The following is a 21,627-nucleotide window of genomic DNA, read 5'->3' on the forward strand; positions in this document are numbered from 1 at the left end:
TGACTTGAACCTATGACCTTGGCTCTAATACCACTTGTCGGACTGTGACATGCGCCACTTTGCCTCAAAACCAATTGGTGATAAGGAAATACACTCAAAGTCTTTTATGACATCTGACGTTGCGTTCCATGATTCTATTTATAGTGTGGTCGTAGGGAGCCGAATTATGGTCCACCCAACACTAATTTTATTCCACATTTTATTAACTGTTTTGTAGTTTTATGAAGTTTGAAATGGTTGGTCAAGTCTACATTAAAGAGGAGCAGTTTAATTCAACTTTAGGGAGGTATATGGGAAACGGAAGGGGAAAGGTAAAAGGATTGAATCAAATGAGATAAATATGATGGCCTATAGGTAGCAGTAGAAATGGCCCTAGATGGAGTTGGTTGGCAATTATTGATTTGATTGGTTGACTTCAAATAGCTGTGATAGAAGACTTTGTTGAGTTTAAGAGTAAGGTGGTGCTATTGGCACCGTTAAAACGTTAGTGCTCTATGAAGGCACATTGGTAATTTTGGAGCCTTCAGAGCTGATTAATAACTAGAATCATTTTAAGAGACTTGGACTTCAAATCTGGCAGAACTCTAAGCTTCAGAAGAATTTTGGGTGTTGCAGCAGTTATCCTATCCTATGCTTTCCTTAGCAACTACTGGTGCTTTGTTCCATTAATGGAGGCAGTGTTTCTAAAGTTTTCAGAACAAATGGAAGTAGAATGTAGCTGATGGGATGGTATAGTAAGTAATAGCATTTCAGACACTAAACTTTTGTGTTATGATCTTAGAATGAACAAGAGTTTGATTAAACAATTATTGATATATGTTAACATGGTAATAATGCTCTATACATTTATCTTACAAGCGAAATCTGCCCATCTTCTAAACTCTCTTATTTTACTGCCTTCCGAAATTGCCAATCCAATTCCGTTCCTTCCCCCACACCCAACACCCACATAATACAATCTCCATTTATCTACATTTCCCTCCATCTGAATTAGACAAGGGGACCCCACTCCTTTATTATCCCATCCATCACCTTCTGAAGGCTTAAGAACAGGGTCTTGTTGAAGCCTTGTCCAATTCTTTAGCCCATCTGGAGATGCTGCAATCCCAATACACCTCATCCCATCTGCTGAAACGCCCTCATATGCCATCAAATAGTTTCCTTCGTTGCCGTTTCTCACCACACACGCATTCTTGACCCCAATTTCATCAAAAGAACCTTTTGATCCACCTCCAAGGATCTTCCCCAGTTTCACCCATCTGATCCCATCTCTGGATCTTGCAAGTCCAAGAGCAAACTGTCCATTTTCCACATCATATGAATGATAATACATCCTGAGGTCATCGTTGCTGTGCACTACAACGTGAGGTGCGGCAATAAACAAAGAATCCCACTCCTTGTCTGATCCCACATCTAACAAGGCTCCACTGTGATGGTCCCCTTCAATTCTGGCCCAGTGCCTTCCATCTTGACTGCATGCCAGCCCTGGCAGAGACTTGAAAATTTTGCCAATTTTATGATTTTCATCTTTCTTGTCTCCGCCATGGACTCTTTCTGGATTTTGTAAAATGTTTGGAGCTCCTGATAAGTTAACTTCTTCAGAACTATATCCTGTGTAATAAAGCCAGTAAACAGCACTGTACATAGGGCTGGACATAATAACCATCTCAGAAGGCCTGATACTATCTGTGTCAAAAGCCCACCAATTCTTGCTGCAATTCATCACCAAACCATCATCCCCAGATGATCTAATATGTTCTTCTCTAGCCCAATGAATTCCATTGCTCGAAACTGCTAGCCCGATGGATTCGGAAGTGTTGTTGTTAATATCAGACCTTCCATGGTACCACATATACCACCTTTCCTCATTGTCTCCTATGTATCTTTTCACAACTGGTGAGCCAATTTCGGCACTATCCCAGCTGTTTTTGAGACCCAAGTCAAGCACCAGACCTCTTGAACAAGTAGATGTTAGTGCTTGATTTGGCACAGGAGCTGCCAAATGTTGAGATTTTGAACTCGGATCCCGTTCGATGGCAGGATTCTTATTTGTTGCATTATTGCTGCCAATGCCTGGTGTTGTGGAGCACCTAGTGACAGAGAAGATGCTATTTTTAGACTTAGGACATGGACATCTTTGGTGGCTGGGAAAGTTGCCACATGAAGATGTGCCAGAGGCATAGAGAGCAAGTGTTTGTGGTTGGGTAGAAGGCCATGATGGTTGGATTAGATTTTTTGCGTTCATCTTTCTGCCAGCAGTATAAGATGCAAGAAGATTTACTGTTTTGATCCTTGTGACTGCCGCTGTGTCCATTAGAGGACTACAGGAGAGCAGAATTAGAAAGGAATTGGATTGGTATCAATGGCAGAATCAGATACAAATTAAGTGGTGCCACATTCACGTGGCTTTTATATGAAGTAGAGAATTTCTTTTTGGGCTATTTGAAAATTTGCCCCAAAATTTTCTTTTTCTCTAAATAAATACTTCATAATTTGAATTATATTCAAATACATCATTGACCTCTGAAGCTTGCATGAGAGTACTTGTTAAACCCCTTTTAACCTGAAAGTCTGTAGGGTAAAGAAATTATGGTAAAGTGCATCTTCCCATCCTAAAATATGATATCAGTTGTAATGTACCCTAAAATTTAAATTAAATAGTCACCCCCCTAAACAAAGGGATCAATTGCAATTTCTCACCACTGTTAAAGTTTCTCCAATTTATGTTATACTTATCACATTATCACATGATGATGTGCTTATCTTGTTTTATCTTTTATGTGATATTGACAGTGGGGAATGTTGCAAACTTGCAATTAATCATATAATTAAGGGGCTTGGTTGCTCAAATTTATAGTTTAGAGGGACATTGCATATGACCCTAGGGTGAAATAGTGAAGCGTGCAGAAGCTGTTACTTTTATCTCAACGTAAAGAGTGATATTTCAACATTCTACTAAGGGTAAATTTTGTAGAAAATTTAGATTCTGTAGGAGGTCATCAAAAATTCCAAATGCTAGGGATTGTTCAGAAATATCCTAAGATATTCGTCGGTATATTTAAGAGAAACAGAAAATTCCAATATTCCATAAATTTGTCATTCTCACTCCTTGTTCTTGTACTATCTACTATTCTTCCCAATGAATTTTGACAACTCCTGCTCTCCTCCTTTCGCACCAATTGGGAATATTGGTTGCTTCTACCTGTCAAATGGCCAAGGCAAGACCTGAGCTTTGGTTGACTCACCCATTTTTAGTTGAGACATTATTTGTGCAAGATTTTTTGTTTAGTTGGTATGAAAACGTTTCACATGTCTTTAGATCTTGTGTGAACTGAAATAAAAAAATTTATTACTCTGGGGATTTTAATTCTTTAGAAGTTGATGACACCAATATCAATTTGGTTTTCTCTTCTGTTCTTCTCTTCTTTTTCTTTCCCTGTAATTAGAGAAGAATCTCATTGTCAAATGCTGAAGAGAGAGAATAAAATCAGCAAAATGTCTAGAAACACAAACAGGGACATTTTAAGTAAGGAGCCAACTTTACCATGCTTATTTTACTTTTTTCTTCCTTCAAATCAGGGAGCAAATCATGCAACCAGCATCACATGCTATATTTATTCTATTAATCATTTGTTGGATGGTTATGTTCATGTCAACTTTTCTAGTGCACTAGACCATATACAACTTGAAATGGCTTAATACATGAGCTTCTTGTCAAGGACCTAGGTCTCTGAAACCAGTTATGTTGAACCTGATGTGCTACACATATTTTCTGAGTGGAACACATTACTCTTGCAATATGACCCTCACATGAAACTTGGCCATTTTGAGGCCCAAAACTAACTAATTTTTGTGGGAAGAAAGTTTTAGAATGGGAATGCTGCTTTTGTTTTTGAATAGTAGCAGAAAGTTTGGGTTGCTGATGATCAACATCACTGTTAAGTTCTAGGTTTTCGTTTTTGGGCTTTTTTTTCCTTCTTAACCTGCAACAAGTTAACTAATATTTTTTAGGTACAACCTGTCTGCGCCTTGTACCCTTCTAATGAACCCTTGACTTAGGGTTGAGGAATGATGTTCAACGTAGCTACCTTTCATGTGGCACAGCCACGGAAGGATGGGTAAAGATCTAATTAATTGATATTGTCCACATCTAAGATATTTCTGCTTCTTAATAATTTGATTTCACTTCATTGTACAGTAAAATATTATTTCACTGCATAGTTTATACTTAAATGTATGATTGCTTGTGAAATTATATCATATTATATCCCTGTTTATTCGGTCACATAAAGTATTTGTACTTCAGTTTTACAGGTAACAACTACTTGTACAACGTATTGCTGTCAAGGTTAACAGGTGACATCTTGTGATTACTATATAATAAATGTAACGTCAGCTTACGTAAAAGAGATGTTAAACCAATCACAATTTTTCATTTAGTTGCGTTCCTAGCCTTATTCGTTTAATATTTCAGAACTAATAGTTTTGCAGAAACATTTTTATAATGCAGTAAGTGTTTGCATTTGTAAACTTCAACATCTTTTTATTAAGAATAGCTATATCATGGGTGGTCATTGTCTAGGTGCGCCATGAAAATATTGTCACCATCTTATATTGCTGTTGAGAGGTTTAAGGTGATCATTGCTTTGTCCAGTCACAGGCTGTGGGGAGTATGTGGCTGGACAAAGCAATGATCACCTTAAACCTCTGGATTAGTATGAGCATATGACAATAAAACACCATTATAACATCCGTACAATTATGCTGGTAAAAACTTAAAAAAAAAAAAAAAACCAAATTGTGGTCTCCACATTGGTTTTCAATGATCAGCTAATTTCAAGTTTTATTGTAAAAGATATGTTTATGATATCTGGCTCAGTCAATCCTTGCTAACTAGTTTTCATCAACTAATTTTTCATTCTTGGTTGAGAGTTATACAACTTATAACATGTTGTTGCTTTGAATTTCCAAGGTGGAATGGTCGCTAGTGAGGCTGCGTTTTAGTGCACGTCATATTAAAATGTCTTTTGTTCAACTTAGACTAGTTCCATTCCATGAATCCAACTCATAATAGTTTATTATGTTTTTGGGCTTAGGACTTATATATAATGGGCGCATCTACTTCGTATTCCCCTTATTTTTTATTTTTTTAAAAAGTGGTTTAGGATTTTTGTTTTTGTTTTTTTAAAACTTTTTCTATTTACACCAAATGATTAAAAAAGAAAAACTTAATACGAAATGACACTTTGTGGAAGGTGTACGACTTGACAACCTTTTAGAGGATATTTGTTTTCAGCTTTAATGGATGATAAACTAAAAGTAAAGTGTTTAGATTTCTTGTACTTTTTGTAAATTCTACCGACCTGTCTTATTTTGTATTTTAACGATAAAAGCGATCAGCGATCATTATGGAGTTGACTCCATATGTTAAAATTTTACCACGTGAATATAATATATGACAAAAGTTAATGGAGGATATTAGTTTAAGAAATATTTTTATAAACTTTTTATAAGAAAAAAATTCACAATTTTTTATATTTATTATGAAAATGATATCAAAATTTTCTTAAAATAGTTACGTTGGGTTGTGTCTTCACGTGGGTATGCTATGGTCTTGGCTGCGTGCACATGCGGGGTTGTCATGACCTAAGCAGCGTGCATGCGGGCATGTTGTGACCTTGGCTGCTTGCTCATGCTGGGTTGCCATGGCCTAGGTAGCTACATGCTGGGTTAAATGTCAAATGGTATAAACATGTTTTACAAAACGAGTGTATATACATGGATATATATGTACGTATATCTATACACACATGTGCGTGTATTTGTATACATACGAATATACATATGTATGTACCTACCCTTTGTTTTTGTAGAAAATACATATATCATGTCCGTGTTTATAAAATACCTTGTTTTCAAGAGTACTTATACATGTATATATGGAAGTACATCTATATATACCCATGTGCGTGTATTTGCGTGCATATGAATATACATATGTATGTATATCTCTTTTTCGTAAAAAATACATATACCATGTCCGTGTCACACTAACACCCGTTTTCAAATATATATATATATATATATATATATATATATATATATATATATTTTTTACTTATTTATTTATTTATATTTCCTCTAATTTTGATTAGGTGGGGACTATTTAAGCTTTGAGTACGATTTTTTTTTTAAGTCCATTACAGTTTCATGGCCTTTCCCTTTGGGCTATAAAGTGATAATAACCTTCTTCTTTCTTTTAAAACTTTATTGTGGTAGCACCTAAAGATTAAGATTGAATAGTTTATGAATGGAGGATACTATGAAAATATTTCACTCAACCGCTGACAATATTACTAAAAATTTACTTAGAACTTTAAATATCATAATTTATTCCATGCTTTAATCAAAATTTTGATGAGTTTTGCTTACCCCCAAATGAGATGAATCTAAAGTGGTAATTATTTTAGAATAATGGGACTCACCATGCTTTGTAGGTGCAAAATCTGGTGTACATTTAGAATGATGTTGTTCAAGGTGTTGTTTGACAAGGACTCCTTAGCACTTGGAAAATGAAATTCAGAAAAAACAAAAGAGAAAAAGATTTGAATATATATATATATATATTATTTATTTATTGTGATGGTATGGTCCATGATTATGTGGTGATCGTTGGGCCTGGACTTCTAATTAATTTGTGTGATATTTCGGGTATAGCTCACAAAAGAAGGTCCCAAGAAGAGTTGGGTTGATAGTTTGTAATTGAAGGTGGTTATAAGGTGGTTCTGTATTGTAAGCCTAGTCGTTCGAGGAGGTTCTCAGGTGGTCGAGTTGCCTTTAAAGTATCCCGGGCTAGAATACTTCCCAAATATAACGTGGTTTTTTTTTGTTTACTTGTGTTTCTCTTCCCAGAAAAAATGTTCAAACCTTTTCTCTCGCGAGCTTCTCCTCTTTTATAATATTTCGTTAGTGGATTGGTAATGATGAGAATATTCCACCTGTGTGTGGGTCTTGCCATTTGCAAGATTTGGATGGCCTTTTGAGTCTAGGTTACTGTTCTAACATGTCCAATCTCACATCAAGGGGTGGGCCCTATAACTTCGTCACTGCAATGATTTCCTAGTAACTTGAGTCCGACATCGAGGCCCGTGCTCAGATGGCGGACTCTCTCAAGACATTATTTCTCTTTAGCGTTATTTCCCCTCCTTGTGAAGTAGGTGGGGTCTATTTAGATCCCATCGTAGTCACTTGGTAACTTATGTGATTACAACTTACGACTAACAAAAAGATATTATATTCATTACATATATTTATCTATTAAAATATTTTTGGCATAGATAAAAAATATATTTATTGATTTTTCAGTCAAAATTCACATTTCAAATCGGTAAATTTTCATTAGCTAAATACAGGTTACAACATACATAAATTTATTTCATTTTGGTTAATAAAGACTTGTGACATGTTCGAATTGTAATAATTTTAAAGTTATATTCTGAACATTTATGTACCTGAGACTTTAGGGCTTAACTTAAAAATAATATTAGACTTTGAAGTTTAAATCTTATTTCTTTATTAAATTGCTTACACTCAAAATTTTTATAAAAGGGGAATAAATTACTATGTAAGGAACTTGTGATTCTCTTACCATTTTTTTTAGAACTTTTGAAAGGTAATATATTGTTTTTTCTCTCTCTTTGATTAAAACTCTACCTTTTTTTTTTTTTTTTTTATCTATAATCTCTTTCCTAAATAAGTTTGACATATAAAAGAGGTAATAGCTTATTAATTGTAACATAAAAAGTAATCGAAGAAATGGACAAAATTATATTATATTTATATTATAAGTTAGGTTTGGGAGGGGATTTGTAATCATTCATGATGCATGCATTAGTTTTTTGTTTGTTTGTTTTTTTTTTTGTCCCTCGACATCGTCCTTGCCTAATAAATTGCTAAATGTTTAAAAAGACGGGGAGTAACATTATTCATTGTTTTCTAGAATCCAATCCCCTTTTGATCCATTCATTTCTTCAAGCAAGGGATCCATAGTAAAATAAACTATATAAGCAAAGTAACAAAGTGCATACCATATTGGCAAACCCTTCAAAAGGTTAGCTTTCAATACTAGTCGTTACAAAAAGGTCTTTACAGTCTTGGTTCTTTTAGCTCTCTACTAATCACCGAGAGAAAAGCAAACCAACAAAAATGGCCACAAAGACAAAGGGAGTCTCATCCATTATAGGGTGGAAGTAAATTCTTAAAATAGATAAATATAAAAGATCTCCAAAGTTTGTTCATTGAGACAAATTAACCTTGACATTTTAATGTTGTCATTTAAAATTCATTTATATATATAATAATAGGTGAACTGAGAGAAACTCAAATTAGAATTCCAAATTAGAGTTCTAATTTTGAATTATGTGTTATAAATTATTTATTATTAAAGAGTTTTATTTCTTAGTTTTAGAATCAAATATGGGATTACATCATAAATATTTATCCAAGTAAGTTATTAAGTGTAAAAACCAAAGAGTCTAGAATAAATGAATCGTAAAAAAAAAAGTGCTTCACAATAAATTTTTTATTATTTTTAAAATGGACAATTTACATTTTATACATAATAATATCCTTACAATTTTTTTTAAGAGTTAACAAAATATAAAAATGACTATCAATAGTATTAAATTATATATATATATATATATATGAATTATATCGTACATCTTATTGTATATTTTTAAGTGTATCCATACATATGCATGGGGTTACAAGCTATTATTGTATAAGTCATAACAATACAAATACTCTATTAATCTCTCTTTACATATCTTTTTTTTTTTTAATACTTTTCTCTCTTTCTTATCTGTATTTAAAACTTCTCTCATTGTATCCTACACTTTCTTTATTTCATAGATTTCTCGCTCTTTATTATGAAGAAAAAGGCAACCATCTATAACAAAAATAGTATCATTAGGTGTAAAAACTTTCCTCTCACCAAATAGAATACACTATTAGTGGATTTTTACAAATATCTATTTAAATTATCATGACTTATAAAATCTAAGGTTTACTATGATAAAAGTAGAAAGTCAAATTTTAATTTCTTGCATTACAAGACAAGTTTTTTTTTTGGGTGGTAGTTTGGAGGACCAGCAAAAAGCTACGAGACAACTCACTAACTACAATATATTTTTTTGGCAATAATATTTGTCAAATCAAATCCAATCCCTAGTATAAAATTATAAATGCTGACCAAAATTTTTTTTCTTAGAAATTAAGAGCAATACATCATCGGAAAGTCCCATGGTCTTGGCTGAGTCTAGAAGGAACATGTGCGAATCTAACTCCTTGAAGGTCCTTATCTTTCATTCAACATCTGTCCCTCAAAATTCAAACCCACAGTCTGAAATCTTAATGTCCTTTGCAATAAGGGAATGTCTATTCTCAGGGGCTATAATTACTAAATCCACCCCAGCAGACACTCACAGCTCATAACTATTGCCATAGTGGTTCTATTTTAATTTAAACTTTCGTGCATAATGCCAATTCACTCGGTTGTCCTCGGTGATATATCATTTTCTATGTGACATGATAGATATCTGATAAAGTAATCTTCTATTCTTTATCACAACTTGTGAAAGATTCAAATACAATGTCACCAATGAGTGATTCTATGGATATAAAATATTACCCCAAACGTTTTTTCATTCTGTATTTTTAATTGTTCACAATATGAGCTTATAACACAATAGTAATATGAGGATCCCAACCTATTTCACACATCTTAATTACCACAACTAATTATGTAGTAGGCTATGATTGACTGTTTGTTATTTTCATATAAACCAAAAACTTTTTTTTTTTCACCATTCAATGCATTCATAACCAACTACATGGAAGAGTTGTGGCAAAATGTATGAAATAAGTTGTAGTTTTAGAATTTTTTATTAAAAAAAAACTCTGAAAAACATAAAGAAAATAGTCCATTTAACGAGTGCCCTTTGTACATTTGATAATAACAATTTTAGAAAATTTATAATACCATTTTTATAAAAATATAAAAAAGTGTAAATAAAAAAAATTATTTTTTTCTTTTCTCATAAAAAAATTTTTAAAATTTTTTAACCAATTATTTACTTAAAAGAAATACATACTGCAGATTTGTGATTTCATGGAATATTATGGAAAAATGGTAAGGGAAGAGAAAAAGATTTGTGAGACAAAAAGTTGGCCTATAAAGTAGTAAAACTTTCATTCAGAAAAAAAAAAAAAGGTAGTAAAACTTTCTTTTAAATGTCCCATACACGTATAAGAAAGAATCTTTTAGTTTGAATTTTGAAGTGGGTAATGTTCGTTAAAGGGAAGGCATTTTATGGTGAAGGCCGAAGGGATCCACCAGGGAGTGAGTTAGACTTTTGAAAAGGTAAATTTTACGTCTTATCCTATGCATGTGTGTGTATATTGGATTTATTTTGGTCATGTTCAAATGGAGGCTCTAAAAATTTTGCTTAGGATTCATTAAGAAATTTAAATTAAAAAATTTTAAGAAGAAGAGAATTTGAATATATCAAGTTATTGACAAAAAAAAAAAGTTTTACAATTTTATTCTACAAGTTTTCAAATTTTGAATTGTTACATGATAGTTCATTATGAATATTTATTGTCAACGTGGGTAGTTATGATCATTTTATTTTGTTAAGTTTGTCTAATATTTTTATTTTTATGCGTTGTTATTTGTTATTGTCATTATAAAAATATTTTAAACTAAATGACTAAACTTAATTTATTGGTTTTGTATTAATTATTGAAGCATACAACCATTCTCATTTATACATAAAACAATGCACTACGTGTCTACTTAACCAATCAAATACTTGAATAATCACTAACTTTATAATTTTTTTTCTTGAATTTTTCTAACTTTATAACAAAAAATTATTATAACGTGATAACAATACAAACACATGTAACAAACCTTCTCTATTTCCTAATTATTAAATTAAATTATATTATATTTATACTATACACACAAACATCCACACACATCATTATTCACACAAACAACTTTATAACAAAAAATAATGCATACAATCAATATTAGACACACTCATACACATATAATATAAATTTATAATAAAGAGTGACGCTTACAATTCACAAACGCTTACTCTTACTCTTAGCAAAAATACTTGTAATAAAAGTGTATAAAATTCAAGTTAAGGTGTGCAAAAATATTTTTAAGAATAAATTAAAGTATTATACTTCAAAAAGAATGTTTTATATATATATATATATATATATATATATATATATTTAAAGTCAAGCGGCTCACTTAAACCCTGAACAAAGTGTAGCGCTGCCCCTAATAATGTCTCATTATTGCAATTGTCCCGGTTATTTTAAGTAAGGGTTCATTTAAACTCGTGAACAAAGTGTAGCGCTGCCCTTAGTCACATCTCATCATTGCAATTGTCCTGGTAATGGAAGATATATATATATATATTTAAAGTCAAGCGGCTCACTTAAACCCTGAACAAAGTGTAGCGCTGCCCCTAATAATGTCTCATTATTGCAATTGTCCCGGTTATTTTAAGTAAGGGTTCATTTAAACTCGTGAACAAAGTGTAGCGCTGCCCTTAGTCACATCTCATCATTGCAATTGTCCTGGTAATGGAAGAGGTGTTGGACCAAGCTTTGCCATATGTCTTCACTCTCATAGCACGTGGACCTCACAACTGTATGAAATCGTAGAGTTCGCATTTATACTCATGAGTCATGCCTATGATATATGATATATAGATGCAAGAGATAATTATTACTGGGCTTAACTTGTTTGGGACTCTGCAAGAATGCCAGCATGCAGTGCAAGTCAGCACAGATTACTCTCTATAACAGTGTATTAAGCTCAAGATTCTGTATCTTCCATTCATTTCGGCAAAGTTCAACATTTTATTGGTGTAATGTGATGAATATTTTCCTTCCCCAAAAGAATAGATAAAAGAAATGTCCACGAGATAAACACCAATTTATTATAAATTATATATGTAAATATATGATTGGATTTTTTTTATTTATTGAGAGAATGTATATTATTGGACACTGATTGTTTCATGGATCATTGGCACTATTTCTTTTTTCTTTGGTTCCTTCATTTGTACTATATTCATAGTTCTTTTTGTGCACGTACGAGGTGATTCACAAGATTTTTATTATGTGATATGTCATTAGTTTGTGGCGACTAAGTGTGTGTGACACCAAGAAAAGGCTGGGGCCAAATGCCTTTAAAATTATATGTGTGTGTGGGTGTACATTGATAATTAAAAATTCTTTTTCCAAGCACGAATCGTATCTTTGTGCAAGTATACAATTTTTAATTATCAATGTACACACACACACACACACACACACATATATATATATATATATATATATGTGGGGGGAGGGGGAGGTAAAAGTGCTTAAATGCACGTTTGGGCCTTAGGCCTGGTTAGTTGGTATAAGTCTGTTCAATCAGAGTCTTCGAGGCCCACAGGCTAGTCCGCGCTACAAGGGGCAGAGAAGTTGTCCGAGAAGGATTATCTCCTCGGATGGGCCCAATAAAGGCCATGAGACGTTCTAAAGGATTTAGAGACAGAATTCTAGAAGATCTGTTGGGTAAAAGCGTGATCCAAACACTCGTTAGAAGGAGGAACGTGTGAGAAATATTTGAGGAAAAAGCTGCTACCACCGCATTAAAAGCCCTGCATCTACCTCCCTGGCCGCATTATTGGAGAAATGACCTCTGAGCATTAATATTCAGCCTTCCAGCTATTATTTGAAGACTTCAAGAAGGTGATGGATGTGACAAGTATCTAAGAGGAAAATCTGTGTTACACGTGGATGAAATAGGAAAGAAGAAGAAGGTTATAAGAAGACGAGAGAGGAAAGAAGAAAAGGACCTCTTTTGGAAAACTAAAAATTGTAATATTTTGCTTAAAGAAAGAAAGGCAATACAAGTAGTCATCGGCTTACGTCCGAGGAGAGTTTTTTGTCATATTCATCTATTATTTGCGTAGATTGCGGCATTCTAGCCTGTTTATCAGTTCCCCAATATCCCTAATCTAGGTTTCAAACCCATACTCTACAAATTTCATTGTATAAGGCTCTTTGGGCCTGAGCCCATCATTCGTTTGGGTCCGGGTACAAATTGTGCACTTACAATTGGCGCCGTCTGTGGAAAATCTAGTGTGGAAGGAATTAGATCATCATGGCAGGCTTAGGTTCGCATCATGCAGAGTCTCAGGGGTCCCAGCGAGAAGATCATTTTAAGCGTCTTGAGCGTCGGAGGGATTAAGAGGGAAGTGTGCATACAGTACACCCTGATGCAAGCCATTCGCGTGGTGGAAGTAGGGCCACCCATGAGGATGATGCCAAGGCCATGCAGAGGGAGATTGACCACCTTAAGAAAAAGCTATGCCGTGTCAGATGAAGGCGGGCTTCACCTCCGTCTAATCCTTCCTCTAGGGGGTCCTAGGGAAGCAGTTACAATCCAAGGTCCAGGACTCCCCCTAGCGAAACCTTCTCTTACGAGAAAGATGAGCTTCCAAGTCGTAAGCATAAGAAGTTTCCCTCCAGGGGCTTGGAAAACGATGCTATGAGCCGAGCGTTACACCAACTCTCCAAGTCACCATTCTCACGCAAGATCGAGAAGGGAAGGCTCCCACGGCGGTTCACTCAGCCCACCTTCACCATCTATAATGGCAGGATAGACCCAGTCAAACATGTGAGCCATTTTAATCAGAGGATGGCGGTACATTCTCAGAACGAAACCTTGATGTGCAAAGTCTTTCCCTCTAGCCTAGGACCTGTTGCTATGAGATGGTTTAACGGACTAAAGCTGGAGTCTGTCGATTCTTTCATGGAACTCACCAGGGCATTCGCGTCTCGATTCATTACATGCAGTAGAGTCCCTCGGCCTTTGGACTCATTGTTATCCATGGCCATGAGGGAGGGTGAGACTTTGAAAGCGTATTCTGATAGATACTAGGAAATGTTTAATGAAATTGATCGAGATTTTGATGAAGTGGCGATTAACACTTTCAAAGTGGGCCTCCCAACTGATCACGATTTAAGGAAATCTCTGACCAAAAAGCCCGTGCGGAGTGTACGTCGCCTCATGGATCGCATCGACGAGTACAAAAGGGTTAAGGAAGATCAACAACAAGGCAAGGGTAAGGCAAAGGTTATCCCCTAGGAGAGAAGGAATTTCAGGTCGAACAGGTACCATAACAATAAGCTGAGAAGAGATTTCTCTGGGCAATCTGGCTCAGCCACTCCTCAAGTAGTTAATACCGTGTTCCAAGAACCAGCGCACCAATTGCTGGAGAAAGTCCGTAAGGAACCCTACTTCAAGTGGCCCAGTAAGATGGCGGAGGATCCTACGAAACGGAATCAAAACATCTTTTGCTAGTATCATCAGGATGTGGGTCATTCTACCGAGAATTTTCGGACCCTTTGGAACCATTTAGAGCAGCTTGTTAGCGAGGGAAAATTGAAGCAGCACTTGTATCAACCCAACGAACAAGGAAATCATTTGGGTTCAAATAATCAGAAGAACAACTCATCTCGGCCGCCTTTGGGAACGATTAATGTCATCTTCGCTGCACTTGGCAGGACCGGTTCTTGTCCTACAAGGGTGATGACTGTATCACATTCCCAGGCCGAGGAGTCTGGCTCGAGGCCGAAGAGGATCAAGGGGAGTACGCCTATTTTGGAATTCTCTGATGAGGATAAGGTTGGGACTATTCAACCACATGACGATGCCTTGGTGGTCACATTGAGGATAGGGAATTATGACGTTAGGAGGGTGATGGTTGATCAGGGTAGCAGTGCGGATATTATGTACCCTGACTTATTCAAGGGGCTTAAGTTAGGATTGGAGGATCTCACTCCTTATGATTCGTCGTTGATAAGCTTTGAAGGGAAGACTGTCATACCAAAGGGACAAATTCGTTTGCTCGTACAGTCAGGTCTGGAAACGGTTGATGTAGATTTCATTGTGGTTGACGCATATTCTCCATACACGGCCATCGTCGCCAGGCCTTGGCTGCATGCTCAGGGTGCTGTCTCTTCGACTTTACATGTGAAAGTAAAATTTCCCTCGGGTGGATTGATTGAAGAAATTCTTGGTAGCCAATCAATAGCAAGGCAATGCATATCAAGCGCAATGCTGCATCAAACCGAATCAGAATCCTCGACCTCGACTGTGGAAGACTTATAACAATTAACAACTCTGGATGCGCCAGGTGCAATGACAGCAAAGGAGGCCACGTGTGACAAGTTGGAAAGATTTCTCATAAATGATGACCCCGAAAGGTTCTTTCAAGTTGGGATACGGCTACCACACCAAGAGAAGATGGAATTGGTGTTGTTTTTGAAGAACAATATCGATGTTTTTGCATGGGATCCCTATGAGGCTTCGGGGGTTGACCCAAGTTTCATTTGTCATCATTTGAACGTCAACCCTGCCGTTATTCCAGGAGGCAACCACCTCGGCGTTCTTTGAAAGAACATGACGAGGCCGTCAAGGAAGAGGTGCTTAAGCTCAAAAGGGCTGGGGCTATTAAAGAAGTTTTCTACCCAGAATGGTTGGCGCACACTGTCGTAGTAAAAAAGAAGAGCGAAAAGTAGAGAGTATGTGTGGACTTCACAGACCTGAACAAAACCTGCCCAAAAGACTCGTTCCCAATGCCTTGCATTGATCAGCTAGTGGATGCTACGGTTGGGCATCCTCGGATGAGTTTTTTAGATGCCTTCCAAGGTTATCACCAAATACCTTTGGCGTTGGGTGATAAAGTCGCCTTCATTACTCCTACGGGGAATTATCACTATAAAGTGATGCCATTCGGTTTGAAAAATGCAGGGGCTACTTACCAAAGGATGATGACTAGGATATTCAAATCTTAGCTTGGGAAGACCATTGAGGTATATGTGGATGATATGGTAGTGAAGAGTAAGATAGTACCTATGCATGTGAAAGATTTGGACGACACCTTTCAAACACTTAGGAAGTACAAGCTGCGCCTTAACGCCTCAAAGTGTTCTTTTAAGGTGGACTTTGGAAAGTTCCTAGGCTACATGGTGACTCATAGAGGAATAGAGGTAAATCCGGCACAGGTCAGAGCCATTCAGGGCTTGCAAACACCTCAAAATTTGAAGGAAGTTCAGAAATTGATCGGGATGACTGCTGCTTTCAGCAGATTTATCTCTCGATCCGCTGATAAGTGTAGACATTTTTTCAAATTGTTAAATAAATGGAAAGGATTCCAATGGTCCGAGGAGTGCGCTTTAGCTTTTCAGCAACTTAAGGAATATCTTTCTCGGCCACCCATCATGTCTCGGCCAGAGGTCGATGAAATCCTGTTTGCATACCTAGCTGTAGCCATCCATGCAGTCAGCTTGGTGTTGATAAGGGACGGCAGTGGGGTAGAAAGACCGGTTTATTATATTAGCAAATCTTTGAATGAAGCTGAGGTGCGTTATTTACCCTTAGAGAAGGCAATTCTGGCTATAGTTTATGCTATACGAAAGCTTCCTCACTACTTCCAATCCTACACCGTCGTGGTTTTGACTCAACTGTCTCTTAAGTCAGAATTGCGAAGTGCTGACTACTTGGGGAGGGTAGCCAAGTGGGGAACTATTCTAGGAGCTTTTGATATCAAATATATGCTGCGCACCTCGGTGAAGGGCTAGGTTCTTGCTAATTTGGTGGCAGAATTCGCCGAACCATCGTTAGAAGAAACTGCAAAGGAATCGCACATGGATGAAAGATCAGTTGGCATGATCACATGCAAAGGGCCTCCGATTTGGAAGGCGTATGTTGATGGGGCAGCAAACCAAAGGGGATCAGGCATTGGACTTGTTTTGGTATCCCTTGAAGGAATTACCTTTGAGAAATCATTGAGATTAGCGTTCTCGGCCACTAATAACGAGGCTGAGTACGAAGCTGTCTTAGTCGGTATGGATATGGTATGGAGAATGGGGGGAAAGGTAGTTCATATGTCCTCAGATTCTTAATTAGTTGTGGGCTAAGTGACAGGTACCATGGAGGCTAGGGATCCAAGAATGCAAGAGTACCTGACCCAGGTCAAATGTTTACAATCCAAGTTTGATTCTTTCGTCCTTTCGCATGTTTCTAGAAGTGGAAACACGCATGCGGACTCGTTGGCCACTTTGGCGACGTCCTCGGCTCAGTGTTTGCCTAGGATTATGCTCGTCGAAGACTTGTTGAAACCGACTTTAACCACCACAAGTGCCGTCCATATCCATCTGATAAGGCCCGGACCTAGCTGGATGGACCCCGTGGTTTCTTTTCTAAAAAGCGATGTTCTGCCCGAGGAGAAGTCTGAAGCAGATAAAATTTGTCGAAAGGCGCCTCGATTCTGGTTGTCCGAGGATCATAAGTTGTATAAACGCTCCTTTTCCGGACCATACCTGCTATGTGTACATCCTGAAGCGACGAAGGCACTTTTAGAAGAATTGCACGAGGGAATTTGTGAAAGCCATACTGGGGGGAGATCCTTAGCCCATAGAGCTCTGACTTAGGGATATTGGTGGCCCAATATGCAGAGAGAAGCTTAGGACTACACAAGAAAATGTGACCAATGCCAAATGTTTGCTCTTAATATTCATCAGCCTAGTGGTGTCCTTAATCCTTTGTCTAGTCCTTGGCCGTTCGCTCAATGGGGACTGGATATAGTTGGGCCTTTTTCGAGGACTGTGGGAAACAAAATGTGGCTACTCATGGGAACTAATTACTTCACCAAGTGGGTCGAAGCTGAGCCTCTATCAAATATTAGGGATGTGGACTCCAAGAAATTTATCTAGAAGAACATTATCACTAGATTTGGGGTACCTCACACACTTATTTCAGATAACGGCGTGCAATTTGATAGTAAAGCTTTTAGAAAATATTGTAATGACTTGGGCATCACAAATAGATACTCCACTCCCGCTTATCCTCAGGGAAATGGGCAGGCCGAGGCCGTTAACAAAGTTATAGTCAGTGGACTTAAGAAGAGGCTAGACGACGCAAAGGGTAGATGGGTAGAGGAATTTCCACATGTTTTGTGGACATATCGGACTACGCCGCAAAGATCCACTAGAGAAACACCCTTCTCCATGACTTACGGGGCCGAGGCGGTGATACCTTTGGAATCTGAGTTTCCCACATTAAGGACGAGTTCTTTCAGCCTGAGAAATAACGATGGTCTCCTGGAAAGAAGCTTGGATCTGGTTGAGGAACGGCGAGAGGCCGCCATGGTCTAAATGGCTTATTATCAGCAGAAGCTCAAACGAGGATATGATGCTCATGTGAAGCTAAGGCCACTAGCGCCTGGGGATTTGGTATTGAGGAAAGTCATGGGTACTTCCAAAAATCCAGCGTGGGGAAAGCTAGCACCAAATTGGGAAGGACCATACCGGATCATTTTTGTGGTGGCCATAGGGTCATATCGTTTAGCTGATCTAGATGAAAAAATTGTATAACACCCTTGGAATGTAAATAACCTACGAAGGTATTATTATTAATAAAAAGCACTTTTGTAGTTCATTGTTCAAATTATCATTATGCAGTTTGATTTACTTATTGCTAAATATCAAACAAAAACTTGGTCATGCATGGTCCTCGGACCACATATCTCGTGAAAATTGATATCTTATTGATTGTTAAACAGAATCTTAGTTATGTCGGGTCCTCGGACCTTCTACTTTGGGGAAATTAATATTTCAATTCGCTATTGCTAAATATCAAACAGAAACTTGGTCATGTATGGTCCTCAGACCACATACCTCGTGAAAATTGATATCTTATTGATTGTTAAACAGAACCTTAGTTATGTCAGGTCCTCGGACCTTTTACTTTGGAAAAATTAACATTTCAATTCGCAATTGCTAAATATCAAATAGAAACTTGGTCATGCATGGTCCTCAGATCACATACCTCGTGGAAATTGATATCTTATTGATTGTTAAACAGAACCTTAGTTATGTCGGGTCCTCGGACCTTCTACTTTGAGGAAATTAACATTTCAATTTACTATTGCTAAATGTCAAATAGAAGCTTGGTCATGCATGATCCTCGGACCACATACCTTGTGGAAATTGATATCTTATTGACTGTTAAACAGAATCTTAGCTATGTCGGGTCCTCGGACCCTCTACTTTGGGGAAATTAGCAGAAACCATACCACATGAGTGTTGATGTGTTAATGAGCCACAGTAAGTTTGATGGATTGCTTTATGCCCCAAACTAAATGCTAAATTAAATTTTAGATTGTGTATTGCTGTATTACATATATTATGGTTTTGAGGCATAATTTACATATATATACTAAGTATATGTACTTTATTTGAAGTTGTTGTTAATCGAAATGTTGTAAAGACTTTACTATGTATTAAGGGGGTGGAGTTAATTGTTCCACTCATGTAATTTTGCACTAAGGAGAAGCGAAGTAGTATTGTCGTACTGAAGGTTGAAAGCCTGTTGAAGATCAAACCTTTCAAATTTCTCATTAATTTTTGTCAATGGATACATTGGAAATAAAATTTTGAAATAAAAAGGTTAAAATGAAAGTCCTAAATACAAAAAAACTTATCACGTAAGGAAAAGGGGTCCTAAGTGGCCTAAGCCTTAAGCCTTGGTAGGGGGGTCCTGCTTGGATGTGCTGGCAGCCCCTTTTGCTTTGCTGTCCTCTTCGAACGAGGCATGGACTTGTTTCCCTCTGTCTTTGGCCACTGGTGGAGGAACATTGGGCTCGGCATTCTTGCTCGGAGGCTTCTCGGCTTCGTCTCCTTGTTCCTTCTCTTTGTCAGAACCAGCAGGTTCTTTAGGAGTTGGGACGGGCAATGGAATCATGGATGGATGCGTTGAAGGCACTGTCTCGGGGGTAGATGCGACAGGAGGAAACTCTTCGAGTACTTGGATGTCCTGAGGAAGCCAAATGTTCTTAAGCTTCCTCAACTCGGAAGTTGTGGGAATCCCTGCCACATTTAGAGCTTCCGCCCACACTTGTTGGCAGTACTCCCGGCATAGCTCGGTAAACTCCTCTGTCGGTTGATTTTCTGTCGCCTGAACCCCTTCTTTGTAAGCAGCCTTCTTTGCAGCCTCCATGCTTTCCTTGAGGGTACGAGCCTCTTCCCTCATTCAAGCAAGCTCCTTCTTCAGGTCGGAGTTATCTTTCTAGGCTTTGGACAAGTCCTCGTCCTTCTGACGCAGAAGTTTGCGTTACCCCTCCACCTGAGTTCTCATCGTTTTTAGTCTAGCCTCGGCACCATCTCTCTCCCTCTTCTCCTCTGTCAGCTGCTTGGTTAGGTTATCATTCTCCGCAAGGGCTTGGCCTAAGGACTTCTCGGTCTCCTGTCTGACCTCAAGTTCAGTTGCAGCTTTCTTCCGAGAGTCTTCCACCCACTTTTCTGTAGCAAAGACTTCTTGAATGACCTGTGTTAAAGTATTAAAATAAATGCATTATTGTTAAAGCAAATTCAAAGTACATGTAAACGATTTTTTCGCTAAAGTGTAATGAAAGCATTAAGGTGAGGGTAAACACGAGACACTCACCAAAGCCAAGTCCCTTTTTAGAGAAAGAAAAAGATGTGGTTGAGTCATCTTATCTAGGGCATCCATGTCCTTTGGTAGGAGAAGAGGCCGTTCCAAAGCCTCAGCCAGGTGATGAGCGTGTCCTTGCTGGAACGCCCTGATGTTGGATTGGTAAGAGATGGGGGCCTCATCTAGCTTCAGTTTAGGAGTCTAGTTGGCCTGTGTACGGCGTACCTCGACCAGGTCACAATTCTCCCCACTCTCTACCGAAGAGGCACGTCCCTTACCTTGCTTTCGGTTGTTGTTATTGCTGTTTTAGTTTCTCCTTCCTCTCCATTTTTGCCTCCTCGGCCTCGTTTTTTCTCTTCTTCTTAGGCTCCGGAATAGGAATCTTAGGATCAGAGGGAGGAGGGGGCGGTGGCAGAGGGGGAGGGATCTCTGACTCACCCGCGTCCTTTTTAGAGGCTTTCATGCCCTTCTTCGACATCAGTTTCCTAAGAGTGGACATGTTGTCTTCTTCGGAGCTAGAGTCGGGCTGTGCAATTATTAAACCTTTTATGCCCAAAGTTTCTGCAGGCACGTGCTCTTCGTCCGAGAGGATGACGAGTTGATCCTCTCGAGGTCTCTCAGCTTCTTCAAGGCGAAATTGGTCAATCTCCTCGTCCAACGATTGTTGCGAGGACGCAGGTTCTTCTTGGATGGCTGTTGTTTGGGAATGTGCTGAGAGAGGAATTACTGCGATGGGGCGAGAGAATAGGATGATGGAGGGGTCGTTTGGGAGTTCATGATCAGAAAGGAAGCCTCGTCGTGAAATGTCTATCCTTTTGCATCGTTTGTCTCTTACGGTGATCGCGTTGTCAATCTCTTGGAAATCGTCTGATAAAGGATCGTATCCTAATATCAGATGGGCTTCTCTCACTTGTAGGTCTTCGCTAACAAAGACTTCGGATCGAAGAATGCGGTTGAGGTCTGTGACGTTGCAAAGACATAGACGCGGCCGTACGTGTTGTTTATCTGTGAAAAACATCCGAGGAGACGAGCATGGTTAAATC

General features: G+C 37.8%; 1 protein-coding gene across 1 annotated transcript; it reads right to left on the reverse strand.

The window, feature by feature from the left end:
- Positions 1-762: 762 nt before the first annotated feature.
- LOC142629551 (uncharacterized) lies at positions 763-2,492 on the reverse strand. Its single transcript, XM_075803558.1, has one exon. It carries the CDS (start codon positions 2,312-2,314, stop codon positions 839-841), a length of 1,476 nt encoding a protein of 491 aa, XP_075659673.1. The 5' UTR covers positions 2,315-2,492; the 3' UTR covers positions 763-838.
- Between the last annotated feature and the right edge of the window lie 19,135 nt (positions 2,493-21,627).

This window comes from Castanea sativa, chromosome 3 (assembly GCF_040712315.1).
Source record: "Castanea sativa cultivar Marrone di Chiusa Pesio chromosome 3, ASM4071231v1".
In the NCBI taxonomy this organism is placed as follows: Eukaryota; Viridiplantae; Streptophyta; class Magnoliopsida; order Fagales; family Fagaceae; genus Castanea; species Castanea sativa.

Coding starts and splice junctions, on each gene's coding strand:
- LOC142629551 (XM_075803558.1), bottom strand. CDS start 2,314: ATGGACACAGCGGCAGTCACAAGGATCAAAACAGTAAATCTTCTTGCA.